Genomic DNA, 27,194 nt, shown 5'->3' on the forward strand with positions numbered 1-27,194 from the left:
TGGTAGCAAGTGGGTAAGAAAATCACATTATTGCATCCATACAGAAGAGGAACAAAAAGGGCAGTTTGCTTTGATGCAAGGTAGAGAAACCCAAACTGCAGTTAATGAAATTGCAATACAGTACCTTAATTAAAAGAACAAGCATTTTAACTCCTGCACTAGTCTTTGCAAAATGCAATAGCCATTGCAAATAAAAGGCAACATCTGCTGATGTGAGTAGATGGCAATGTTTTTATTAGCCATTCTGTTCCATGGAGTCAAAGAAGTCCATACAAAATCGCAGATTCTCCAATCGGTGGCTTACAAACACTTCATCTGTGGCTGAATTTCCAATTCACAGGCACCAGCAGTTACTGCTCTATGTATCTCCTCTTTAGACACAGAGAAATGTTTTGGCACTGCAGTAGCTACTTGCAGTATTTTAAACCTTGCCAGCTGTTAGGAGTCAGCTTTCTCACTGACACCCATCCAGGCAGCTCAATTTACCCTGCTCCATACTGGGCACCTTCCTGGCATTAGACTGGTGGATGCACTTACCATCTGGTTATCTACAGAACTCCACTTCTGGAAAGATTGTGGAAATGCTATTGTGCTCTAAAAGCCTTTGGAAAGCATTTGATATGATTTCCCCCCACTTCCAAAACAGGGCTGCTGTATTAATGCCTTTTAAGGAATCACTCAGATCAGGTAACTTTGCACAAGGTCATGACACCACCCTCAACTGGTACCTTTTTTTCCATCTTACTCTATGTGATCCTAAAACCTAAAAGGTAAAGCCTGTTTTTGAGTTACAAATACCCACTTCATCAATAGGGGAATCCTAAAGCAGCTCCACCTTGAATCAAGTACCCAAAGACCAAGCAGCAGTTGCAGGCAGGTGAATCTCACGTGCCAGCTGAGAACTGAAATGCGTGAAATTTTGGAAACATACAGCCACTTGTACAAGTAGCAGAAACATCGCATTTCAATTTTCATAAGCAAAACTTAATTACACTAACGCGTATGGAAAGAAATCATTCCTTATCCAAGCTCAAAATGGCTTTTAGCGTTCAAGTGCTAATTAGACTTCTGCATTCGTTACCATTTCAAGCATTCCTCAACTGGCAGAAGAAGCTTCTCTTCTGCACAAATATTCATCGTTTACGTAATTACTATCTGACAGCTCCCTTCAGATGTAGCCACTTCACTACTGAAGTTTTTACAGATGCACTAACAATGGAATTACATTTAATTCAATGTTACAATACAATTTAAGTTCTTCCTCAAAGCTGACCTTACAGACAGGCTACCTTACCTACCCTCTGTCCACCTCCCCACCAGAACATTTTTTGTAGCTTTAGCTGGGCAATACACAACAAGTAACTAAATTTTTCTTGTATGCCTTGGCCGCAAACTAATATTCATCTTTTTTTCCCCACAAAAGTACTACAAAGATTCATTTTTTTTTCCAAATTCCAGTATTTTATTCTAGCTCAATTGGCTTAACTCCTTGATCCATTGACCTATATAAAAACCAGTAACAACACTGCTTAAAGCTCTTCATCTCCATTCCAGTCTAAGGTTGTCCTTCTCGGTCTTCCCTGATGCAGTTCATTGCTGAAATAAAATTAAGACAGTGAGTTTTAAAGGCAGAGTCTATGAACATTTTCATCTTGAAGCTACTGAAGGCAGATTTTACCACTTAAAGAACAGTGCTGTTAAAAAGTAAGAGAGCCAAATCTTTTGGTTCAGGAAAAGCTCCTGGGATGAAGGTCAGACTGAAATAAGATGTTACCTGGCTGGCAAACCCGCATCTTGGTCCTGCTTCCCTGGAAGGAACGCTCTCCTTGCTCAGAATCCCCACTCAGCATCCGTGGCGAGCGTCCATCTTCTCTTCAGCCTGCCAAAGCAGAGGTGCATTAATAATAACATAAAGCAGAGCCTTTACATCGCCACCCACCTCCCCCAACACAAGTCACATCATATACGAGGGTTTCACAAGCCATTCGCTGAACCCATCACATCACAGAAGCACAGTCTGGGAAAACTGTTCCGGGGCTGGCTGATGCCTTTGATATGCCAGCCAATGTATCATTTGATCCCTAAGCAGAGGGTTAACCACTTTGACATGGCTGCTTAGGAAGTGTGGGCTATGGGAAAAAGTTAATGGCAACAAGTAGGATGGCAAAGAAAGCTACAATTAAAGTGAGCAACTTAATGAAGTCTAGAAAAGAGTCTCAATAGATGAACACATATCGAGTCAGGGAATTCGGTTTCCCATCTTGCTTCCATACCTACTAGCAAGACATGACTGCATGCCCAACTCTGATCTGTGGAACTGAAGTTGTGCCACAAGCCAAAGGTTGCATACGGCATGGGTTAAAATTTTTCCATCAGTTGACCAAAATTGTCAAAGGAATATTTCACAGGTACATTAGACTTTCAAATGAGCTCTCAACAAGAGGAAGGATGCGGACATGAGCAAAAGGAGTTACCTCGAATTACAGGACTATTTCCACATATGAACTAGCCAAGAGAGCAGCTTTCGTCTCAGAGGTTTCTGTTGGAGGCACAACACTTCTTTTCTCCAAGGACACTGCAGTTTCCATATGCTAGCAAAGAATTCTTAGAACTTGTAAGGCAATGACAAAGCTAGCTAATTACGGCAATTTACCTACCATTGAACACTCCACCAAGCTAGTAACTAGTCCAGTTACTAAAGGACTAATTCCTCACTACAGCTTTTCAGTGCAGGGTATTTCAGTATTTTAAGGAAACATCCATTATCCTCACTAACCCTGGCATTCCCTCCACTTCTGCTGACTTTGAGTACTACAACATCCTGAGGTATATGCTTTCAGTCACCTGCCTCTACAGACAAGTTTTGACTATTCTTATGTGAAAGTATGTCGAAAAATTCACATGGCAAAGACCGGTTAAGATTAAATTCTAGCAGCTGTTCAGTACATCTGGTTTGCTCTTGTACTATTCACTGCTTTTCTCCTCTCCTCTGGCATCCTAGACTGTTCTCCATCTTCAAGGATTGTGTTGTGCAATGAAATGTAAATGTCAGGAGCAGAGTTCATTTCAGACGGTCTTTTAATAGGCTTCGTAAAGCCAAAGAAAACTGTATACAAGAATCCTTTACCACTTCAAATACAATATCAATGGAATATGCATATTTCTTCCAGTAAAAAAGGACAATATAAATAAACATTTTCAAGAACCTCTTTTATGGTAAGTTTGCAAGTCTACTTCTGGGTAATTTACATCATTACAACAGTAAAAATACCGTTATGCAGGTTGAACATACAAGCGAGTTTCTCTTTAGATATATCAAGGTGGTTTGCCTTCCAATTTGTACCCAGGCTGCATTCCTACCTTGCTACACTAAAGGAATGTTACAAAAGACGAAGGTAATGCACTTAAAAAAAAGAAAGTCCACAGCTTGTTCAGCTTCTAGTGAACATTGAATTAAAGGTCCTTTCTATCTCAAAAGAAACTGAATTGGGGCCCCAACTTTAAAAAAAACGCCTTGGCTCATCATGAAGGATAAAATAAAATCTGAAGTGCTTTCAAAAAAGATTAAAAACACTTGAAAGCAGAGCTTTCTTAAAGAAAAGTCTAATTAGACCATCTTATATCAGAAGCTGTCAGGCTGTGTTTGACAAGATTAGAACTGATAATACTACAAAAGTGAAAATACAAGTAGATGTACTACACAATAACGATTTCAGCGAAGCTCCAAAAATCTTTATAAATACAGCCATTGGAAGGACGATCTTGAGTCAGGAAGGATTTTTACTCGTTGTGTGTAGCTGAGGACAAGAAGCAGGCACAATTGTAAAGGCACTGAAGCATAGACAAGTTCCAGCATTTTACTCCCTTGCATTATTCCAGAAGCTAGTGCGCTACAACGTCAGAGAATTCCCCCACCCTTGAATAAAGTTTGTTAGGGCTTCTGAGTTTTGGCTTAGTCTCAAGCTCGAAGAACGTATTTAAAAAAAACTTGCTTTGCCTTAGATCCAAGCACTCCTACACATGCATTACAAATTAGAAATTTAAATGGCACAACCACGTCCAAAGCCTGACAGATTGGTTCTTACGGGCAAGAACAGAAATAGTGGCACAGTCCAACTGAGCCTTACAGTATTTCCAGACTTCAGAACAGGGTCAGAAGATTTAAGAGAGTTCCTACAGCAACGTACGCATCATTCCCATTTGAACCAAGACTTACCGTAACTGTCATAGCTGTCTCTGTAGGATCCTCCTGAAGACCTGTCACCATAGCCACCTTGACTCCTGCTGTTAAAAAACAACCACATGCTTTGTATTTGTTCAACGATTTCTGCAGCCTGTTGACATTTCCGGCACACAGGCAATGGACATCAAGAGCTTTATTACAACAAGCCACGGCAGGAGTTGTGACAGCATTACCTGCTATTATAGTAGTCTCTGGAACCATTATATCCTCCACTTCTGGAGTCAAATCTGCTTCCGCCATAGCCTCTGTCTCCACCTCCTTGAATAGAAACCAGGTTATGGTTTTTCTTTAGCGTTCTGACAAATGCGTCATCATTTCAAGAAGTACAAGTTCTCAAGGAGTACAAGTCATTCATGCACACTCACCTCTGGAGAAGCCACGGCCCCGACCTCTGCCGCCCCGGAAAAAGCCTCTGCCCCCAGAAGAACCCCCTCTGTATCCACGAGATCTGTTCTCTGATGACTTTCCGGCTTGATCAACTCTGATCTGACGTCCGTCTACAGACTAACAACCACAAAACACGCAAGTCAGCTTGCTATTTTACAGTAATACACAGTTACTTTTAATGAAGCAGTACAGGAATTTACTAGTTCTTATGAAGAATGGTTTTATTAAATGCCAAAGCTAAGCCAACTATGAAAGTAACCCAACTTTCAAGCAGTTGTCATTTTTTTGTAACTGCATAGTTAAAGAACACTAGAACACTACAAAACTTTAGTAACACACACGCTTCTGCATTCTTTTACATTTTTTGTTAGAATACTAGTATTTATCCATTTTTCCAAGCAGTATTGAACAGAATCAGACCTTCCAAGCTTCAATTATGACCTTTTGAGGTAAGAAAGAAGTCGGTTCCAAGGCCTCCTTACCTTTCCATTCATGGCCATCATCGCATCTTTAGCATCATCTATGTTTTCAAATGTAACAAAGCCAAAACCTCTGGATCTTTGAGTCTCTCTGTCTTTCACCACAACAACTATAAAAAGAGGGAAAAAAAGCACACATCAGCACCTGTGCAACCCCCGGGACCGACCAGCCACCGCGGTACTGGGTGCCGCAGCCTTACCTTCGGAGATCTGTCCGTATTTAGAGAAGACCTGCTCCAGCGACTGCTCGTTGGTGTCAAAACTCAGCCCGCCGACAAACAGCTTCCCCTCGTCTGATGCCATCACGACCTGCAACGAAGCCACCGCACCGCGCTCAGCGCCGCCCGGACTCGCATCCCCACCGCCACAAGCGTTAACCTCGGCCCCCCAGCAGCAACTTGGAGCCCCCACCGGACCCAGCTGCACCAAGTGCCCGCTGCGGAGCGCGGGGGAGCCGCCGGGGCAGGGAGCCGGGGCCGAGGCCTCCCCCCGAGGGGCCCGGGGCCGCCCCGCCAGGCCCTGAAGGCCGCGAGGCCCCCGTCAGGCCCGGGGACGCAGTGCGCATGCGCGCCCCCATTGAGGCCCCCCCCCCCCCCCCCCCCTTTCGGCGCCGACCCCCGCCCGGCCGCGGGACCCCCGCCCCTCCCTCCCGCCCCGCCCCCCCGCGCAGGCGCAGTGAGCCGCCCCTCCTCCCGCCCGCCGCCATTTTGCACGGCCGAGGCCCGTCGCCATTTTGTTTCCGAGGGCGCCCCGCGGCCCTCCCCGCGCCCCTTCTCCCCCGCAGGGCCCCACCGGGACGGCTCCGCCCGGCCCCCGGCTCCCACGGAGGGCACCCACACCCGACCGGGAGCCCGGCTCCGGAGCCCCGTGCCCGGCCAGGCCCGCTCCGGCCGCGCAGCACCGCCGGCCTCGCCGCCCTGACCCCCCCCCGGGCCGGCCGCAGCCCGCCCATGGCGGCGGGGGGCGCTTACCGGTGCTGCGGAGCCGCGGGATCCACGCAGCGCCCCCAAAGCTTCAGCACGATGAGCGCCGAGGCTGGCGGGGCGGCGGCTTATAAAGCTTCGCTCTGAGCCACGCCCCCCTCATGCATATGCAGATCGAGCCGCCGCCGCAGGGCGGGGCGACTGGCGCCGCCGAAGCGCCGCCGCCTGATTGGCTGGCGTCTCATTAATATTCATGAGGCCCCGCCGCGCGGCGAGGGGAGGGGGGAGCGAAAACAAAACCGCGGCGCCCCTCCCCCGCCCCCCTTCCTCCCACGTGGGGGTGGGGCGTGGAGGCCGGCGCTGATTGGCCGCCAGCGCGGCGGCCGTCGGCCGGGAGAGCCCCTGTGAGAAGGAAGGAAGTGGAGGCAGGCGATTGGTCGCTGGGGCCCCCCGAAGCCCCGCCCCGCCCCGCCCATTGGCGGCCCGCGCGCCGAGGGGGCGTGGCGGCGCTGCCCCAGTTTCGCGCCCTTCGCAGCAATGCGGCGGCCGCAGACAAAGGGGCCGCCTGAGGGGGCCGCCGCCATCTTGGGCCTGGCCCCGGCTCCTCGCCCCTTCCCTCAGCCCCGCTGCCCGGTGGTGGCCCTGTGGGGCGAGAAAGCCCCGTTACCGGTTCCAAAGCACGAACATTATAATCCAATAAAAATTAAAATCAAAAATAAAAGCTCAGTTTTGCATTTCACTGGTTAAAGGCCCAGAGTGGGGGGTTCTAAGGTGAAAATGTCTGTGTCAGAGGCTTCCCGCAGGGCGCTGACCGAGCTCAGCCTGCACGGATGTTGCAAAGCGCTCCCAATTCCCCGGCTTTTCCCCCCAAAGCTGCAGTTCTGCCTCCAAACCGCCGCCGTGCAGAGCGGAGGCTGCCACGTCAGGCGGCACGGGATCGGTGACGGCCCCGATGCCCCTACCTGAGCATGGAAAAATAAAATCAGTCACAAAATAAAATAGTTCCAAATAAACCACAGCAAAACTAAACGCAAAGCTTTCTGCCCACACCGCTCAGCTCTCGGCGGTAATGACGAGATGCAGAGGGATCTCGGTCCTGCTCTCTGCCCCAGTCTCCACTGTTTAATTAGTTTAGTTTTTGCTGTTTCGTTCCTCGCTACAGCACCGAGCTCAGCACCAGCAGGGACAGCACCACAGCCGGGGTGCTCGAAACATGCAAAAATACAGCACTGGTGAGACACCAATCCAGCAGTAGTAGCACTTTCTTACTGGCAAAACTGTGAAAAGAACTAATTAACTTCCCAGTCCAGAATAAGAACATTAAGTAATTATAATAACGTGCATTGTATATACGATTTGTTGGTAATTAAATGCACGTGATACACTCTGCAGTAAGAGGAGACGAAAAGGTTCAACATTTGGAAAATATCAGAGCAATAGTTAAAACCGAGATGAAACTGAATAGCAGGGTGAAGTAAGACAATATTTTCTGCAAATAAAAAGAGCGCTTCCCAATTTGAAGAGAGTCTGAGGTACTGAACAAGCCCAGGTTACCTGCCAGCTCTGGCCAATTTGCCTGGTTTTTGCCTTTTTCTGCCTGGTTTTTGCTGTGGCCCGCAGGAACGAGGAGGGTGGGCTCGTGAGCCAGCTGAGACCGCAAATTGATTTTTGCCCTTCAAGAGGGAAGATGACAGCGCAGCCCTGAGCTGGCGTCCCCAGCACGGCATTCGGATTCAATTAGGGACACGTTAACATAAGCATTTCTGCTCGTGATAAGGGCGGGTAAAGTGACCTTGATGCACCGAGCTGTTTCCCTGCACTGCTTTTTGGGGTGTTTTAGTCCTAGCAGGACCAAAAGCTATGGGGACGGTGTATGGGGACTGCAGCTCTCCCTGTGGGACTGGTGTATGGGGATTGCAGCTCTCCCCAGCAGAGGCTGGATGTTTCTGCAAAAAGCAGGGGACATAATGCTGGTCTCCTTTGGGTGCACATCGATGCCCTTCCTTTCACACCTGCTCTATTAACCAGGATTGCCCGCGCTGCCCCAGTTCTGCTGCTCTCAGGAGGTTTCACGTGCTCCAGATCTGCTCGTTCCCGTCTGATCCAAGGTGTTCGGCGCAGCGGCTGGTGCTGCAGGCTGCAGCAGCTGCCCCTGCTCCCAGCTGGACGTCGTGCCCAGCATCCAGGATGGATCCGGGATGGAGAAACCTCGACACACACCGCAGGGCTACCTATAGCTGAAACCGGGTGCTGGGAGGAGTGGCTCAGTAAATACCTCACCTGGCAGATTTCGCAGGTTGTTAGGGCAGTTAATTGGGCATAACGCCTGCTTTGCCTCCCCGGAGCAAACCTCTGGGCAGCAGAGGCTGGCACTGGCACCGGCCCTGCTCAATGGGGCAATGAGGGAACAACACAGCGAGGGAACCGTGCAGCAAAGCAACCACACAACCCTACCACGTGCAGTGCTCTGCAGAAGGGCTGCACGCCCAAACCACCCTGCACAGCCCAGGAGCAGAGCAGAGGCTCCTCGGGCCCGTTTTCCATCCCCTTTGGGTGCCCGACGAGAAGGGACAGCGGTGCTCGCGGTGCCCTAATTTGGTGAAAGCTTCGCCAAGGGCTCCAAACAGGCGGCTGGAACTACGAGCTCCCCAAAGCCGAGGCCGTGCCTTCACCTCCCTGGGCTGCGGCGTGCGATCATCGCTCAGTCATAAATCACAGGAGGCCGGAGGGACTGCGGGGATCAGCTCGGCTGTTGAATCATGCAACCCCGCTCCTGACAGATGTTTGTCTCACCCTTTTTTTTGTTGTTGTTAAAAATAATAATCATAAAAAAAAAGCCTCCAGTGACAGGGATTATGGTACCAAACACGGTATAAATGGTAACGCTTATTTCCTGAAGGCAGCCCACCAGCCCTTGATGCTGTAATACGCGAGGGGGGCAGTGACGGGGCCGTGCTGAACGCCTGCCCTTCTGCCCTGCCTGCGCTGCAGCCTCCACGTCCAGCCCAGGCCTCTCCCTGCCTCCCCGGGAGCCTTGCCAGGGTTGCACCCCAAAGCCCTTCCTGCAGGCTGGGGGTTCCCCCTGGGCCCTTTTTGCAGGGGCTTTCCTCCAGGCCTCCGGGACCAGCCTCACCCCGCGGCACCGAGCGCTCCGGGGTCTGCCCAGAGCCACGGCTCAAAGCAGGGAGCTCCAAACTGACCAGCCCCAAAATCCTCCGTGTGCCGTTGCCTCCAGCGAGGGCTGGGGAAAGCAGCTCCCAGGAGGGTGGGGAGGAGCACGGGGGAGGCAGGCGAGCACCCCAGGGCTTTGGAGCAGCACCCACAGCCCGCTTTGGGGCTCTGGCTTGCACAAACTGTGCAACAGCAGGACAGGAGCAGGAACAAAACCGTCCACGTAGCCACGCTTCTGCGCTCCGGCGTCGTGTTCCTCCCCCCCGGGACCACCCTTCCTGCACGCAGCCGGGGGGGGCGCCCAGCAGAGCCTCCTCCTCCTCCTCCTCGCCCTTTGTTTCTGCCAGGATTGCAGGGAAAAAGGGAACGGAGGCTGGCCCCAGCCAGGGGTCCCCTCACCAAACCCTTCCAGCGGTGCCACGGAGCAGGGGGGAGCACGCAGAGCCCTGTCCCTGCGGAGCCCCCCAGCCCCTGCTGCCCCACGGGACCCTCGGTGGTCTCGTCGCCAGCCTTGGGACTGGGAAGCACGGAGAGAAAATGCTGAGCTGGGGCTGAGCTCAGAACGGGCGGCCCCGAAACCCGCAGGAAAAAATATTCCCTCCTCTCTCACTGCTTTCCCTGAGGGAGTTGCTTATCCAGCTTTGCAGCTCGAAAAAAAAAAAAAAAAAAAAAAAAGAGAAAAAAAAAAAAAAAGAGAAAAAAAAAAAAAAAAGGCCCTGACGCAATCAGGCTGTTGCCATGGCAAGAAACGTTGCTGCTGCATTTCCCTCTGTGATTTACTGCGACTAGGACTTAGCAAGTTGTAGGACAAAGCAGCAGCAAGCGCCGGGATCGGCTCCCCAGCAAGGCTTGCAAAAGCTGCACGAAATCAGGGCTGGCACACATCGCCCCGAGGCAGCCAGGGGGGGGTCACAGCAGCGTGGGGGACACCCCAAATGCATTTCCAACCCTCTCTGGGCAGCGAGCGAGCAACCAGCCCCATCCCAGTCCCAGTTCCCCATTGCTCCATCCCCGCTAGCACCAGTGGGGAGTGGGCGCAGCGGGCACGGTGCCGTTACCCCCCCGGGGGAACAGGGGGGGCACCCGCAGAGCAGACGAGGCTCAGGCTGCTCACAGGGATCCGCAGACCCCGTGCCGAGGGATCCACCCCAAAAAGCCCCTTTACCCTGCACCGGGCTGGCCCAGCACCCTGGGAGGAGGGAGGGACGCGGACCCCGGGAGCCCAAAATCACCAAATCCCTTTTGGGGCGCACCGCAGCAGGCTCACCCGCGCCAAGGACGTGGCCAGACTCTGCCCACGCCCCCCCCAGGTGTGAATTTTGGGGGCATTTTGCAAACACTTCCCAGGCTGCAGAGCCACCCGGCAGCAGGGTGTGACGCCAGGGATTTGCACTGAGCTGGGAGCAGTCGTGGTTTGGGTTTTTTTTTTTCCATCCTAGCTGCAAGGGCGGATCAGATCTCACACCCCGAGCAGCTCCGCGCTGCAGCCTCGGCTCTGCCATCACCTCGGGGGCCACAGGGCTCAGCCCCCCCCCCCTAATTCTGACCCCGGGTTTTCAGAGGGCTGAACCGCCCCGGTTCTTGTTCGCCCGCGCGGTGGCTGCAGGTTTGGGGTCCCTTTAGGGCCCTCGGGAACATCCGACAGCTCCAGGCTCCCCGCAGAGCCCGTGCCTCCGCACCAACCCTGCTCTGCTTCCCTCATGGGGCTGGGGAGACCCCGGGGAGCCCCCCCAGGCTGAGGCCGGGCGCCCCTCGCCCCCCACAGCCCCGTCCCACCCCTGCATCCGTGCCGGGAGCGCTTCCAGGGGCCCCTGCGCCAGCTGCGGCTCCTTCTGGCGTGGAAAAAGCAGCAGCAGCAGCGCGGTTCTCTCCCACCTTCGCTCCTGTCAGCCTACCAGCTGTATCAGGGACTCATCCCGGTTATATAAGCTCCCATTAATCATCATCTAAGAGTATTTGCAGCCTCGTAGTTCTTCAGGTCAGGAGATGCTGCCTGAGGACACCGCAAAAAAAAAAACTTCCAGCGGGCAAACGCCGGGTGACCTTGCGGGACGGAGGCGTGGGGATGCAGGGAGATTTTCATCTCGGTCTGTAGGGGGAAAAAAAAAGCTGCCAGGGTGCCAGGGACAGCATTTCGCACCCCATCAGGAGGTGAAACGGGCACTGGGTGAGCCATAGGGGTGCAGGAGGGAAGCGGGGCTCTCCCACCCCAGTCCCTTCCTCACCACCACTCGCCCCAGGGGCTGGAGCAGCGCTGCTGCGGTGCTTGGGGCGGGGGGCTCATCCCCTCCTGCCCCCACGTATGGGGACCCTCAGTTTCCCTGCAGGAGGGCCCCAGGGCCCCGTTTTCCCCCTGCCTTCTCCTTGCTGGCCACGAGGACGCCGCCTGCGCTCCCGTTCTGCCGCCTGCAAGGGCACGTGAACGACCCGGAGCTGCGCAGCCGAGCGGGTTTGGTGCTCCCAACTCCAGGCACGGCGACACAAACTGGGATAACCGGGACTCTGCGGGGGCAGCCACAGCCTTGGACCCCCCCCCCCCGAGCTGCAGCATCACCCTGAGCACCGTGCCGGGAGCTCATCTCCGTCCCCCTTCGGAGCCCCCCTGCGCGGTGCCGGGCTGTAACCCAACCTCTCCCCAGGCAGGAATGAGACCCGACAGCCCAGCGGATTCCTGGCCGTCTGGGTCACTTTCTCCCCGCAGCTCCTGCTCCTTTTTTTTTTTTATTTTTTTTAATTTTTCCCCCTTTAAGGCAGGGGAAACGGGTCGGGGAGGTCCCCCCAGGCAGGGCAGGCAGAGGCAAGGTCCCTGCCTCGAGCGGCTCCACGCCTGCCCGGGGAGCTGCGGCCTCGCAGGGGAGGCCCCGATCCCGGCACGCACCGAGCCAGCGGGGCTGCACAAGGACGAGGGGAGCGAGGACCCCCTGACATCCCCAATTTTTTGGGGGTTCATCCCCAAAAAGCACCCTTTGCCCCTGCGGTGCCGCCCCGTCGCGCTGCGCCCTGAGCGGGGCCTTCGAGGGGACCCCAAACCGGGTGGGCTCCGCTCCCCATCCTGCAGCTGGGCCGGGGGCAGCGCCGTGGGGGTGTCCTCGCCCCCCCCAGCCCCTCGCCCGCTCGTGCCCCTCGCCCCGCTGAGCCGTTACCTTGGTGCTAAAGCCGGCGCTTTGTGGAGCCGTCCTCCCGCAGCTGGCGCTTGGCAGGAGGGGAGTTCTGCTTCAAAGAGCCAATTCACGGGGGCCTCCCCGCCCCGCGGGCAAGGTGGGGGCTTTCTCACGGGGGGGGGGTTGAGAAGAACGGGGCTGGGGCCCCACCGTGGGGCTGGGGGTGATCCTGGCCCCCAGGGCTGAGCTCGCCCCGAAATGGGGCACCGAGCATCGCACCGCATCCTGCGCGGGGCCACGGCCCCAGCAGCGCCCTGCAGCCCCCCAGGGCCACCAAAAGCTGCCCCCCCCCCAAAAAAAAACAAACCCAGGAGCCCCCCATGGCCCTGAGAGCACCAGGGAAGGAGGCACCAGCAGCAGGCTCCCACCACGCTGAGCCGAAGGGGGGGGGCGAGGGGATGCAGCCCCCCAGGCACAAAGCCCCGCTCTGGGCTGGAAATCCCCCCCCCCAAGAACCCAACCCCGCTGCCGGAGCCCCCAAAAGCCCTGGGAAGCCCTCCCCAGCACCCCTGAGAGCAGCAGGACCTGAGGAACCCCCCCCAGGGCTGCAGCCCCCTCCCCAGCTGCTTTTAAAGCCCCGCTGATGCCGCCTAAATCCCCCCCCCAGGTGCTGGGATCCCGCTCCAGCCGGGCAGGGGGGGTGTCAGCAGAGGGGGGGGGGCTCCTCCATGCCTGCAAGCATTCCTGCAGCTCCCCCCCCCCCCCTTGAAGCCCCCCCCCGGCTCCGTGCATGCAGGCCTGCCCCTATAAGGCTCCGAGCGCGGTGCTGGGGGGGGGGGCGCGGGGCTGGCGCTCAGCACCCCCTTGGCAGGGGCTGGGAAGGGCTGGGGGGGGTCGGGGGGGGGCCGCTATTGTTCAGTGCGGGAGGCTCTGCAGATAAAGGGGGGGCACAAGGGGCCAGGAGCCTGCTGGGGGGGGGGGCACACGGTGGGATCTCCGCAAACCAGGGCCCCCCCCAGGGGCTGAGGGGCTGTAGAAAGGCCTGGGATGGGATGGGGGGCACGGTGCTGGGGGGGTCACGGTGCTGGGGGGGGGGGGTGTTAAAGGCTTGGCCCCAGTTTTGGCAAAGTTTTGGCAGCTCCATCCTGCAGCCCTGGCGCAGTCTGAGCCCCACGGACGGTGCTTGCTGGGGGGGGGCTGCTCGTCCCCTGGGCCCCCCACCCTCTCCAGCTGGGGGGGGGGGCACCTTTGGGCACCCCAGCAGCATCCAGAGCTATGGGCACAGCTCAGCAGCCGGAGGGGGCCCTGGGGACCCGCTGCTGCCCTTCCTCCACCCCCTCCTTCCCCCCCCCCCAACAACCCCCCCCAGCACAGTTCATGTTTTGGAAAAAAAAAAAAAAAAAAAAAAAAGAATAATAATAAAAAAAAAAGAGCGAGATCCGGGAAGCGGGGGCGCGGTTCCTGTTTTAACGCCCACGGCTACTGAGCTCGGCCCCCCCCCCCGCACCGCACGGGGCCCCCTTTGGGCGCTGCCTTTTTTTTTGGGGGGGGGGGGTGGCAGGCAGCAGGGGGGGGCACAGCCCTGTGGGGAGGCTCCGCACAGCCCCCCCCGAGCCCCCTGAGCCCCCACCCTGGGGTGTCTGCGTGGGTGGGTGCTCGTGGGGGGGGGGGTGCGTGGGAGGGGTGGGCATGGGGAGGGGGGGGGGGGCGTGCACCCGCTGCAGCTTGGGTGTCTCCCGTGCGGGCACCCAGCCCTGCCCCGCCGCACCCACGGGTGCTCCCTGCCCCACAGCACCCACCAGACGTGGCACGGCACGGCTGCACCCCCCCGGCACGGCTCAGTCCCCCCCCCCCAAAATCCGAAGGGGAGGAGAGCCCCCCCCAGCTCCCCATATCAGCCCGTTGGAGGCTGCCCCGTGTCCCTGCGTGGGTCATCCCCCCCCCGGCCCCGCTGTCCCGCGGGACCCTGCACCCATGGGTGCCGCGCGGTGCCGCTGGGTGCTGAGCGCGGCCGTGGCAGCAGAGGGCAGCCACGCTACGTGCACGGCACCGATCCTGCCCCCCCACACACACACCCCCTGCACGCGTGGGCCACGGCCACGGCCACGCTCAGCCCCCCCCCCCCCCTAGTGCCACCCCTGCGCATCCCCTCCGCTTCCCCACCCGGCTCCTGGGTGAGACCCCCGGCTCCTGGCTGCACATGGGGCTGACCCCAGCACCCCCAGGACCCCCTGACACCCCCCAGGACCCCCCAGCACTCCCCAGTACCCCCCAGTACCCCCCAGTAGCCCCCAGCACCCCCGTCCCCGCTGCAGGGCGCCTCGGGGCTCCGCACAACCCGAGCGCCGTGGCCGTGGGTGGCGTGGGAGGGGGTCCGAGGGGGGGGCTGCGAGGCTGCAGGAGCCAACCCTGAGCCCCCTCCCCACCCCCAGAACCCCCCCCCCGGCCCCACGCAGAGGGTGGTCGCGGTGCGAGCGCTGGGGGTCTGCAGCCGCCCGGCGGTGCTGCAGGCAGTGGGTGGTCCCGGGGCCTCCCCAGTGTGGGGTCCAGCTCCAGACACCCCCCTCCCAACCCCCCCCCTGCACGCAGCAGAGCCCAGCCCGAGCCCCCCCACGCCGCCAGCCCCCCACAGCCCCCCCAGCGGGCTCCATTCCCCCGGGAGGGGGCTGCCTCCCCCTGCACGGTGCCGGTGACCAGCACCACGCCAACCCCCCCGAGGCAGCCAGGAGGGTCCCGGCACCCAGCGTGGGACCCCCTGGATGGGCGCACACCCCCCGTGGAGGTGCCCACGGGAACACACACGCGTGTGCACAGGGAGGTGGGAGCGCACGCCTGGCCCCGCTCACCCCCAGCTGGGCACCGGGGCTGCAGCCGGGCGCACGAGGACGCGCGGGGGGCACCCGGGTGGGCGTGCGAGCGAGCCCCCAGCCCCACGCGTGGGACCGCGCGGCCGTGCCGCCGTGCCGCGGCGCTGACGCTCTCCCTGTCCCCGAGTGACTGTCTGCTCCGCCATGAATCACGCCTCTGCGCCCTGCCTCAGTTTCCCCACAGGGGCCGGTGGCCCTGGGCTCCTCACGGTGCCGCAGAGGAGCCAGACGGCGCCGGGGGCCACGTCTGCGCGCTCTGCCCCGGGGTGCAGCTCCCCGAGCCCCCCGCGGCCCTGCGCCCCCAGCTCACACCACCCCGTGCACCCCCGGTTCACACGTGCGCCAGGTCCTGCACGCTTGCACACAGCCGGACACGCGTGCACGTGTGCACCCCCACCTGGGCTGCGGCCGTTGCACACGCGTGTGTGCAGCCGCTGTGCCCCCCTCACCCCCCCCTCCGTTGCAGCACCCGGGCCCCTCGGCGGCGCTGCACCCACGCTGCGCCCGCTGCAGCCGTCGCCGTGGCAACGCTCCGGATTTATCAATGGAGATGAATTTCGGGAAGGCTCCTGGAGAGGCAGGAGGAGGAGGAGGAGTTGCGCTGGGACGTGGCAGGCGGCCGTGGGAGCTCACGGGGACGCTGCACACGCGTGTGCGAGGGGAGCCCGGCCAGGCTGCAGGCGGGGGGCTCGGGGGGGAGCATCCTTCCCCAAAGGAAGCCGCTCCCTGCCTGGCAGCTTTTCCTCTTTCTGCAGGGAGGGGAGAGCCCGGGCAGGGCGCTGGGTGCTCTGCCTCGCAGGGGGGGTGGAAAGGGGGTGCACGAGGGGGAGGCCGGGGCTGCTGAGCCCTGTCTGGGGGGGGGGAAGTGCCGCCCGGTGCTCAGCACGCAGGACAGTGAGTCAGGACGCCGGGCTCTATTCTTGGCCTGCCACTGACTCAGTGCGTGGCCCCAGGCACGGCACGCTGAGCCCCACGCTGCCACCGCGCTTCCCCTGCGCTTCCCCAGCCCGGCGGTGATGGGGAAGGGGAGCTGGGACCCCCAAAGCTGCAGCCCCGGGGCGCTGAGACCCTGCCCCGCTCGGGACTGGCCCTCGCTGGGGTCCCGCTGCAGACCCCCCAGCCCCAACCCCGGGACACGGCCAGGGCGCAGCCTGGTTTTCCTCCTTCCCCTTCTCCATGGGGACCAAAGGCTCAGGGAGCTGCTGCATCAGCACAAATCCCAGGGTCACTGGTGGCACACGTGGGCACCCCCACAGCTCACGCATGAACCGAATCGGCGCTGGCAGGGAGGGAGGCGCAGTCAGTCCGCGCAGGGCTGGCCGTGACTTCGGGCACGAGCGCGCCATGCACGCATGCGTGAGCACACGAGCCACCCGTGCACGAGCACACGGTTAATTCACGTGCAGGCGCGCACTCGGCGCATGCACGGCTGTGTGATCAGTGCACGGACGAGAGCCCGATGGATCCGTGCATGAGCGCACAATTAGCTCGCAGACAAACACCTGACTGCTCACGCCTGAGCACCCAGTTTGTGCCCACAGGAGCACCCAGCTCTGTGCCACAGCAGGGACACCCGCAAGGCCGTGGCCTCAGGAGGAGCTGGGCAGGAGCAGAGCAAGCACGGGGCTGCAGCGTGAAACCCAGCAGCAGCCGGGCCCCCACCCCGTGCTGCTGCCACCCCCCAGGAACGAGAGGGACTGAGCACGACCCACGGTGAGGATGCAGGAAGCTGAGACAGGGACAAAGCCTGGGGAAAGGCGAGGAGCAGGAGCTCGCTGCGGCGTTCATTGTTTGTGTTTTCTCCTTCCCTGATCCCCAAATCAGTGCTGAGAAGTTTGAGTTAATTGGCAATAAATTAAATTAAGCACGAATTCCTGAGCAGAGACTGCTCTGCCAGCAGCACCTGGTGCCTTCGCGCCTCAGCTCGTGCTGCAGCGGCAGCCCCAGGTGGCCGCGTGTCACCGGGTCCCGTGCCCCAGCCAGGACGGGGACAGGGCTGGGGCCGAGGCAGCGGGGAGGAAGCGAGGCCGGCGGGGGCCATTTCCCAGCTGCTTGCTCCAGGAAACAAAACCACTGCGACCGCACGTGCAGGGCAGGCGGACGCGCTGCGTGCCCGAGCGCCTCTTCCTGAGCCTCCCCTGCTCCCCGGCACAGCGGGGGGGTGCCCCCCACCAGCACAGCCCCTTGAACGGGGTGGGGGGCACGAGTGGGAATTATCCTGCCCGCCCCCATGAACCGCACGAGTCCTGGCATCTCCTGCCCGTGCCCGCAGCCCCGCAGTGGGGCCGTGCCTCCAGCGCCAAGACCCCGCGGGGACGGGCACCGCTGCCCCCGGAGCGCACCCGGCGGGGACGCTCCCCGCTGCCGCTTCCAGGAAGGGCTGAAGAGGAGGCGATGGGATCTCGGGTTCACACCAGCTCAGCACTTTCGCAGCCCTCCCCGGCCCCGTCACACCCGGCTCATCGCACGCCTGCTCACACACACACACACACACACAGACGCACGCACCCGCTGCCGGGCCCCCGGCCAAAGCCACAACACACACACAGCGAATAAAAGAGCGAAAAGGAAGGAGGGGGGAAAAAAAAAATCCAGTAAGTGAATGACCCTTTTTCCAGCCTCACCACAAAACATTCCTGACATTTTGGGCTGAGCCAGCGAGGGCGCGTGCATGCGCACGGGGCCGTGGTGTGCGCGCTCGGGGGCTCGCTGGGGGTGCTGGTGGCGGTGCAGCCCCCCGGGGCGAGGGACGTGGCGCTTGGTGCTGTGCCACTCGCAGCCCCCACCCAGCTCCGGCCATGCTGCTGGCTCTGCCCAGCCACAGAAGGATCCCGGAGAAGCTGCTTTGGGCTGAGAACCGACAAAATTAGGAGCAAGGATGAGCCACGGGGGCCAGGGGCTCAAAGGCCACCCCGCGGTGGGTGCAGGACTGGGGGCAGCTTGGCCACCACCCAGCTTGCTGCCAGCCCGGCACGGAGCCAAGCCGCAGGGTGTCCGGGCAGGCTGTGGCCGTGGCAATCACAGCCAGTTGGGATTTACAGCCCAACGGCCCAGGGAGAGGCCGGCAGCCCCAGCCCAGGTGAGCTCGGACATGGGAAATCCCCGGCGGCTGGAGCCAGGCACCCACAGTTCCTGCTCCAGCCCAGCCCAGCTGCACGGGGAAGGCACGAAGGCACCTTTGTCCTAGGGCGAAACACCGGGGTTTGGGGCTCCTGCCAAGGTCTAGTTGCCACCCAGCACCACCGACGGGTGCTCGGCCCCAGGCAGCATCCCACCGGCCACGGGGCCTCCTGGCCGCACTCCTCCTCCCCATCTGCCGGCCCAGGAAAGATCTGCGCTGTGCCCGGAAACTTGCTGACTTCTGAAAAATGGGTATTGGAAATAAAACCTCATCCGAAGTCCTGGGGAAAGCGGGCTGGCGGCCGTGCCGCGGCCGTGCCGAGCGCAGGCGGCTGGCGGCCGCGAGCAGCAGCCGTGCCGTTGCGCTCTAACGCGTTATTAATCACGGCCTGGATCAGCTCTTCCATTATTTTGCCTGGGATCGATGCTGGGCTGGCAGCCCTATAATTAACTGACTCAGCCTGTTTACCCTTCACAAAATCCTGGCAAAGCGCTGCATTTTCCCCTGCCCTGAAGTCCCCCGGTGCTGCGGCCGGCAGCCCGTGCAGCGCTCCACGCCGAGCTCCTCGCAGCTGCTTCGTGGCCAAGCGGCTCCGGCAGCCACCGCTCGCTGTCCCCAAGCCCCTCGGTCCCTGGCAGCGGCTTTGCTGCCCCTTTGGTGCCGCTCAGCAGCGAGGGCAGATCCTTGCCGGGTTGACCCTACACCGCTGTGGGGCTGTGACGTCCCGGCGCTGACGCAGAACCTCTTTCTCTCGAGGCTTTTTCCCGGGGCTGCTACCTGCGTGCGGAGCCGGGGGCGGATTTGCCGTTTTGCTCTCACACCTCCACCACTTTCCCCTGAACGCCAGCCCGGCCTCGCGCCTCCGTAGCGCTGCCGCCGTGAAAGCTGAGAAATGTCCCTATGCTCCGGGAGGTGACACACGTCTGAAACCAGAACGGCTCCGGCCCCCGCTCGGGCTGCAGCTCCCCGTGCTCCCCGTCACGCTGCCGGCACTGCAGGGAGCTGCTGGGACAAGCGGTGCTGCAGGAGCGTGCACAACCCCAAAACGCAGCTGCTCCTCTGCGGCGGCTCCCAAAGCCGCGGCCGCTGGCACATTTTGGGGTCTGGGTGGCCGGGGCACACCAGAGGCTCCCCTGGGGTGAGCGAAGGAAGCGCAGCTTCACACCAGCTCGCTGTTTGTTTGTTTTACAGATGAGTCATTCCTAAAGCGCTGCGCGTCCCCATGCCTCCCCACCTGCCTGCGGGTGACTCACTGCCAGCTCCGCGCTGCTCGCCGCGACCCCCAGGTGCCACCTGCAGTGACCCCGTCCCCGGAAAGGGACCGCGGCCACGCGGGGACACACGTGGGTCTGCTCGAGAGGACAAAAGCCGCAGCGCCCGGGCAGGAGCTCGCAGGGGGCAGAGTTCAGGGGATTTGGCTGGGTGCAGCCGGCGGAGCCGCACCGGGGCACAGGCAGCGCTGCGTGGCCATGGGCAGCGCGGGGCCGGGACAACCTGCGGGGCACGGGGCCAGGGAGAGCTCAGCAGAAGCGGTGCCGGAGGGCAGGGCCGGGGTGGCTGTCCCAGTCATTGCGAAAGTGATTCTGGCGAGCGGGGCCTGGGAACGGGCTGCGGAGCCAAGCGCCAAGGGGGCAGCGGCTCCACCTCGCTCTGACTCAGGGAGGCCGCCCCGTGCCACCGCGCAGCACCCAACCCGCACCGCCCCGCTGACCACTGGTGTGGGGTGGCCAGGATCACCCAGCCGGCCCCTGCCCGCTCCCCGTCCCTTCCTGATCCCACCAGGGAGCTGGGTGCAGAAGCGCAGGGCACCGGTGAGACCCCATCTGCTCCGGCCACTGGTGCTGGTGACCGGAGCCAGCAGTATGAGCCCCTCTCCCCTCTGCAGCCACCAGCGCCCACTCCCTGCCCGTGCCCAGGTGCCCCGCACCTCCAGCAGGACACTGCGGCACCCTGGCCCAAAACCTGAGCCTGTGAAGCAGCCTTGGCACGGAGCCATGTGCCCGTGCTGCACCGGGGAGCCCAGGGCAGCGCTCAGCACCGCTGCCCAGGGGCAGCACGCCGGTTGGGCCGGCGCTGCACAGCTGGCACCACCCGAAACACCCCGGGAAACGTGCCCGAGCCTGAAGCCGGTGCTCAGGCGTGAGTCAGGGCGTGCGCGGTGCCACCCCGAGCGCCTGGAGCTGCCTCCTCCCGCGCACCCGGCCTGGCACTGCCGGAGCTACCAGGCCCCCAGGGCTGCAAGGGACCCTGCAGGGTGGGGGCAGCGGCCCAGGGTAGGGGGCCCAAAGCCCATCCCTGCTCCCCGCAGCCTGGTGCCCGGCTCCGCTGCGGTGCGGCCATGGGCTCCACGTGGCTGCGTGATGGCAGGGGCCGGCCGGGGGGTGGGGAGAGGCAGGAATCCAGGACTGAGTCACGGCTTCCTCTGCGCGCCGTGAGTCACCCCCGGCAGGCAGCGGGGAGACGCGGGGCCGGCGTGCAGAGCCCGCCGGGGAGAGGAGCGCGCACGGCTGCGTGCAAGGGCAACCCCCGGCGTGTGCGTGTGCGCGGCCCCGCTGCGCCGCCCGCGTGTGCACCCGCGCCTTGACGTCAGCAGGCGCTGGGGGTGCGTGTGTGCCTTCCCCCCCCCACCCCCCCGGGTGCAGGCAAGCCCGGGAGTGCAAGCAGGCGCTGGCACGTGTGTGTGCGTGCGTGCACACGTGTGCGCTCACCTGCCCGGGTCCTCAGCGTGCACGAACCCAAGGTGCAGGAGAAGCTGCGTGTGCACGATGCACCGAAAGCAGCCGTGCAAGCAGCCGCACACGGCCCCGGTGGCACACCCCCGCCGTGCCCGTGCCTTGCACGCCAGCCAGAGCCCACCTGCGGGGCTGGGGCGCGGTGCAGGGACCCCCCGGCACCCCGAGGCCACAGCTCCTCGCTCCTGACACCCCGGGAAGCTTCGCCCAGCTCCGGCTCCCCCCGTGCCCATGCTGCAGCCCTGAGCTTTCCTCCACCATGCACACAGCCCCTGCACAACCGGTGGCCCCCCCCCAAAAAAAATCACCTTGGCACCCCGGTGGGTGCCCGTCTTCCCCGCACAGCCAGCCCCAGCACCCGGCTGCAGCACAGACGCACCCCAAATCCTGCCCCCCCCGCCCCCCCCAGCAGCGGGTGCGCAGCCTGCGCCCACCCCTATACGTGGGGGGGGGCCTCCTGGGGGGGGGGGGCACCCCTGCCGACGTGGCATCCACCCTGGAGGGAGGGCAAAGGCGGGCAGCAGGGCCCTGGGGGGCTGCACCGGGAGGAGCCCCCGCACCCTGCAAACAGCGGGACCCCCCCCCAGCAAAACGCGCCCCCCCCCGCGGGCACAAAGCCCCCCCTCCACCTCCCCCCCCGCCGCCGCCGTGGCCCCGGGGGGGCCTCGCCCCTTCCACGTGGGGGGGGGGGGTGGGGGCTGGGACCCCCCCGAGGCTCCCCCCCCGCTGCCGGGGATGATGTTGGGGGGGGGGGGGGGGGGGCGCTGCCCACGCCGCGGGAGCCTGGGCGGTTGCCACGGCAACGGCCTCCCTCGCGCCGCCGGGATGAATGGGCCGGGAGCGCGCGCGGCGGCTGTGAATGAATGAGCGCGCGGAGCCCCGCGGGACGCCGCAAAACACGGAGCGGATCCGGAGCACGGAGCGGAGCGGAGCGGAGTCCGGCCCCACGCCTGAGCCCCGCCCGGAGCCCGGCTGGGAACACCCGGCCTGGAGCCAGGGGGGGGCTCGGATTGGAGCTGAGCCCCCGGCACTGCGGCAGCCCGGGCTGCTCCCCCCGCACGGCCTGGGGGGAGTCCCCATTTCGGCACGCTGGGTCTAGATGCAGGGCGGCCGTGCTGGCCCCCTTATACCCCATCAGACCCCTTGCACCCCCACCAGACCCGTTGCACCCCCACCAGACCCCTTACACCAACATCGGACCCCTTACACCCACACCTGCCCCCTTACGCCCCCACCAGACCCCTTTACACCCACACCAGGCACCCCCAAGACATGCAGGAAGGACCCAGAGCCCCCAGCCCAAGCTTCCCACCCCTCCTGCACCACCCCATGGGTCCAACGGGATCCTGCCCCGCCTGGGCACCACGGGCACAGCGGGGGCTTCCTGCTCCTGCAGCACCCCCAGCCCCATCCCATGCTGGGGAGGGCACCCAGGCCCCCATCTTGGTCCTGGAGTGGGGCCAAGGCTCCCCGCTCCCCTCGCAGCTCGGGGCCAACGTGGGGCCCTGTGATTAACCAGGGGGGGCCCTGCTTGGCTCCGAGCAGGCTGCGGGGGGCACTGGTTTGGGTGGGGGGCTCCACGGTGAGCCCTCACCCTGCTGGGTCCCTTCCTCGCTGCCCGGCCCTCCCCTGCGCTCGCCCCGGTTCCCAGAAGGCAGGATGGAGGCAGGGTGGCACCGCCTTATCTTCCCAGCAGGGCCGGGGTCAGCCCCGGCTGTCCCCGTCCCCGTCCCCAGCACAGCCCGTTCCCAGTTCCCAGCACAGCCGGCGCAGGAAGCGGCGTTGCGACACGCGGGCCGGTTCCCCACGCGGGGAGGGGGCATTCCGGGGCTGCCTGGGGGCTGAGTCAGCCCCGGCCACCGCGGCCATGCACACGGAGACGTGCCACGGCCACACACGCGGTGCTTGCACGGGATGCACACGCGGGTGGGAGCGGGCACACGCAGGACACGCAGGACATGCAGGACATGCAAACACTTGGGGACACATGGCACATACGGTGACAAAGCCATGACCATGCAGAGATATTGCACAGCTCCTCGGGAGCCACAAGCACACGCACACACACACATGCACAAACATGGGGGGGACACAAGCCCCCAGCAGACGCCACCCTGCAGCACAGCAGCACGCTCAGCACCCTGCAGCCGCGGCCACCACGCGCGGGGACCGCCAGCAGCCTGCAGGTCCCCAGCTCCTGTGCATGTTGGGGACATTTCGGGGGGGGGGGGGGGGCAGAGCCACCACGGCCCCCAGGGACTGGCAGCAGGGGCGTGTGCGGGGCGTGCGGCCGAGCGTCGCTTGCTCGCCGGGGCTGCGTCACCCGCGCTGACGCATCGCTACCTGTGGGTCCCGCCGCTATATATAGCCCCGCGCACGCCCCATCTGCTCTCTCAGCGCAGCGGCTGACGGCTCGGGGAGGGCGAAGAGGAGGGGGGGGGGCAGCTCAACACACACACACACCCCCCCTCCGTGACACCGGGGCCCGGAGGCTGGGTGGCCCTGCGCCAGCCCCGAAAATCGCAGCAGCGAAGGAGGCAGCCGGGGGGGAGCGCGGCGCGGTGGCACGGTGCCACCTGGCAGGGCTGCGGCTGGCAGGGCCGGCGCGGACGTCACGCGGGCTCCTCGAGGTCCTCGTAAACACGGTGACGCACCGGCGCTGCCCTCCGGCCCCGCTCCCCGCCACGCCGCCGGGGCCACGCTGAGCATGGTGCAGGGTGACACCGGGAGACCCCCACCCACTGCCCCGCTGCTGTCACCAGGGCCATTAAGCACCGTCCCCGTGGGTCCCCAGTGGGGACTGAACCCGGGTCCCACTCCCAGCACCCTGCAGGACACACTGGGGGGGTCCCCAGGTGTTGGGACACCAGGGGCCGGAGGTTTTGCTGCTGGTAGCGGCCCCTTTCCAAGAGCAAGCAGCCAAACTGGGGCTCCCAGTATGACCAGTGCTGGCTTGCAGCGCAGTGCTGTGGCCGTGGGGGTGGCTGCTGCAGCACCACGGGCCCCTGCTGCGGCTCCATCCTGGCTCCAGCACGGGGCCTCCGGAGGAGGAGGAGGCGCGTGGCCGTCCCCTGGGAGCGGGCTGGGCGGCGTGCCCCTGGCTGCGCGTCCCCCGTGATATCACCGCCCAGGCACGCCGGGCTGCCTCCGCCGGCCGCGGCCCAGGGCCAGGCTGCTGGGGGGGGCCGGGGAGGCCCCGTGGCCACGGGGCGACCCTCTGCACCCCAGCGCGGTGCTCGGGGACGCAGTGCGAGGGGACCAGCGTGCACACTCGGCACCCACGCGTGCACAGCTGTGTGCACATGCGTGTCGTGACGGCACAGCCACGTGCACACCACCGCTTGCACGCCTGCACTGCAGCACGCCCCCCCTGCTGTGCGCACACGCGGCTGCACTGCACCCGTTGCACACGTATTTGTGCACGCTGGCTGCGTGTTGTGCATGCACACCCGTGCACGGGGGCCCCGGGACACGTGTGGGGCGGAGGGCGGCTGAAGGCGGTTTGGGCGAGCGCCGTGGGGCTGGGCTGGGAGCGGTGTGGGGCTGGGACGGGACGGAGGCCGCCGGCCGGCCGGGGGGGTGGGGTGAGACATTCCTTGCGGCGCTTGTTATTTTATCTGGTTCAAAGTCAGTTCCTGGAATGTTTTTAATTCCAGGATCCCGTCTCTGTGCCGGCAGCTCCCGCCCCGGCCCCCCCTTCACCGCCTCCGCGCCCCACGCTGGGGCTGCCTGCCCGCAGCCCAGCCCCTCGTCGTGCCCTGCGGGACCGCAGCCGTGGGGGCCCCACGAGGGGCCGTGCCTGCAGCTGCACTGGGACCTGCGTGGGCACAGAGGGGTACTCTGCACCCCAAAGCCATGCCCAGGGCGAGGCGCCTCGGGCTGCACCCATGGGTGCCCTGATGGTGGGAGGCCACCCACAGCCCCCCGTGCGGGGGCCGGGACTCGCCCCCGCGAGCGCGCTGGGACCCCCGCTGCCGGCAGACGCCGTGTTCCCGGCTCCTGCCAGGGACACGCCGGCAGCTCGTCGCCCACCCGGCGTCTGGCACAGCCGCGCCAGCGCTGTCTCTCGCCAGCAGCCACCAGCGGGTGCCCAGCGCAGCAGCGGGTGGCACCTATGGGGGCTGCGGGCTGGGGGCTCAGCCCGAAGCAAATAATCGGCCCCAGACGTGTGCTCGGCAGTGGGGTGTGCACACACGTGTGCGTGTGCACAAGGGTTTGCACGCAGTGTGTCGCCTGCATGCACGCACAAGATGTGGCAAAGCAGCTTGTGGGTCTGGGGGGGATGAGGAGCAGCGGGTGGGTGTGCAAGGGGCTGGGTGTGCACGGGGCTGGGTGTGCACGGGGCTGGGTGTGCACGGGGCTGGTGTGCAGCAGGGCTGCGGCTGTGGGTGTGCGCCGGCCCCAGGGGTGTGACGGGAGGCCCGTGGGAGCCGCGGCTCTCACCACCGTGGGTGTTGCCCGACGCACCCTCTGCTGCGGGGGCCGGGCTGGCGGGGCTGGGGGGCACCCGGTCCAACCCGCCGGCACCCACTGGCCCCGCGTGGGTGGGGGCCTCGCTGCCCCTGCGAGGGTGCCCGGCGGACAGGGGGGCCCCCACCGTCCCCAGCCCTCTCCCATCAGCACCGCAGCCGGTGCAGGGGCTGGCGCAGGTCAGGGTCACCCCGTGGTGCTCTGAGCTGGACTGAAGGCAAATATTTGCCCCAGGCCGGCGGCTGAGGCCCGGCGGGGTGTGTGCTGTGCGCACCGAGCTGTGGGCTGCACCCTGGGGGGCTGGGGAGGGGGCACCCCCTCTGCCTGGGCAGCTGCTGCTGTGGGTGTCCCACGGGAGGCACAGTTCCCCCTCAGGGGGCTGAAATACGGTGGGGGTGCAAGGGGAGCGTGCACTGCTTGTATGTACGCTCATCTCTGCGTGCCCCTGCATGCACAGCCCCCTCCCCTTGCATGTCCCCCCCCACTAGTGCATGCACTTGCACCCTGTGTGCACCCCCCCCCTGCAAGCACCCCACCGTGTGCGCACTCACACGTGTGAGGCCGCACACACACACACACGGGCGCCCGCCTGCCGGTGACACCCGTCTCCCCCCCAGCAGGCACCACACCAAAGCGGCGACGCTGGTGCTGCTGCATTGCCTCATACTGGGAGGACTGGGACGAGCGTGGCCGTGCCAGCGTGGGCCTGGCCCTGCAGGGCGGGGAGCGGGGACGCGGGATGGGGCGGGGGGCGGCGAGGAGGCGTCGGGCAGGACGGGGCGCGGGGCTGCGACGAGCACCTGGACACAGGCTCCCGCCTGGCCTCGCCCACCCGCCTCCCCCCCCCCCAGGACCACCCCCACACCCCCCGTTATCACCAGCATCTGCCGGCCCCGGGCGCGGTGATGTCACCCGGCAGCGGCGCGATGCGGCGCCCGTGTCCCAGCTTGCCTCCTGCCGCGCTGCAGACACCTCCCGTGGGTGCCGGCGGTGCAGCGAGGCTGGAGGCTGCCTGAGCCGGGCTGTGCCACGCCGTGCTGCACTGTGCCACGCCGTGCCGTGCCATGCCACATTGTGCTGTGCCATACAGTGCTGTGCCGTGCCGTGCCGTGCCGTGCCGTGCCACCCTGTGCTGTGCCATGCCTTGCTGCGTTGTGCCACGCCATGCTGTGCCACACCGTGCTGTGCCATGCTGCACTGTGCCATGCCATGCTGTGCCATGCTGTGCCGTGCCACACCGTGCTGCGCCATGCCATACTGTGCCATAGTGCACTGTGCCATGCCATACTGTGCCATAGTGCACTGTGTCATAGCGCACTGTGTCATAGTGCACTGTGCCATATCGTGCTGTGCCATACCGCCCTGTGCCATGCCACACCGTGCCGTACCGCACTGTGCCACACTGTGCCTCTGCTGTGCTTCGGGGCCAGGCCCGTCCCACACCCACCCCTCACCCCATGCCACCAGCCCAGCAGCACCCTCAGCTCCCCCAGGCCCCCCAAACTCAATGAGCTGGGACAAGGCCACGGGGAGGGGGCCAGAAGGAGGAACCCCCCCTTGCAGGGCCAGAGGCGTGGGGGATCCTGGGGGCCGCCAGGAGCGCAGCTGCTTGCACACGCGTGGGTGCTGCCGCCCTGCAGAGCCGCCTGCTGCATCCCCTGCGCACACGCGTGTGCACGCAAAGAGGCAGGCGTGAGCGT

General features: G+C 63.1%; 1 protein-coding gene across 6 annotated transcripts; it reads right to left on the reverse strand.

Moving 5' to 3' along the window:
• Positions 1-1,438: 1,438 nt before the first annotated feature.
• Positions 1,439-6,198, reverse strand: CIRBP (cold inducible RNA binding protein). 6 transcript variants are annotated; one of them, XR_014685995.1, is made up of 8 exons: positions 6,081-6,198; positions 5,310-5,418; positions 5,113-5,219; positions 4,609-4,747; positions 4,417-4,501; positions 4,217-4,281; positions 1,775-1,879; positions 1,439-1,596 (listed from the first exon to the last, which is right to left on the reverse strand). XR_014685995.1 is itself a non-coding variant. In XM_084499077.1 (7 exons), exons 2-7 carry the CDS (start codon positions 5,410-5,412, stop codon positions 3,781-3,783), a joined length of 516 nt encoding a protein of 171 aa, XP_084355203.1. In that variant the 5' UTR covers positions 5,413-5,418; positions 6,081-6,198; the 3' UTR covers positions 3,061-3,780. The 6 variants fall into 6 exon arrangements, 4 of the variants coding, with proteins under 4 accessions (XP_084355203.1, XP_084355202.1, XP_084355201.1 ...); XR_014685996.1 differs by having other exon boundaries at positions 4,217-4,284; XM_084499077.1 differs by lacking the exons at positions 1,439-1,596; positions 1,775-1,879 and adding an exon at positions 3,061-3,797.
• Positions 6,199-27,194: the final 20,996 nt, after the last annotated feature.

Source organism: Aythya ferina, assembly GCF_964211825.1.
Source record: "Aythya ferina genome assembly, chromosome: 26".
Classification (NCBI taxonomy): Eukaryota; Metazoa; Chordata; class Aves; order Anseriformes; family Anatidae; genus Aythya; species Aythya ferina.

Coding starts and splice junctions, on each gene's coding strand:
- CIRBP (XM_084499074.1), bottom strand. CDS start 5,412: ATGGCATCAGACGAGGGGAAGCTGTTTGTCGGCGGGCTGAGTTTTGAC. Junction 4,502..4,608: donor GGGCCGTGGCTTCTCCAGAG/GTGAGTGTGCAT, acceptor TTTCTATTCAAG/GAGGTGGAGACAGAGGCTAT. Junction 4,285..4,416: donor AGAGACTACTATAATAGCAG/GTAATGCTGTCA, acceptor GTTTTTTAACAG/CAGGAGTCAAGGTGGCTATG.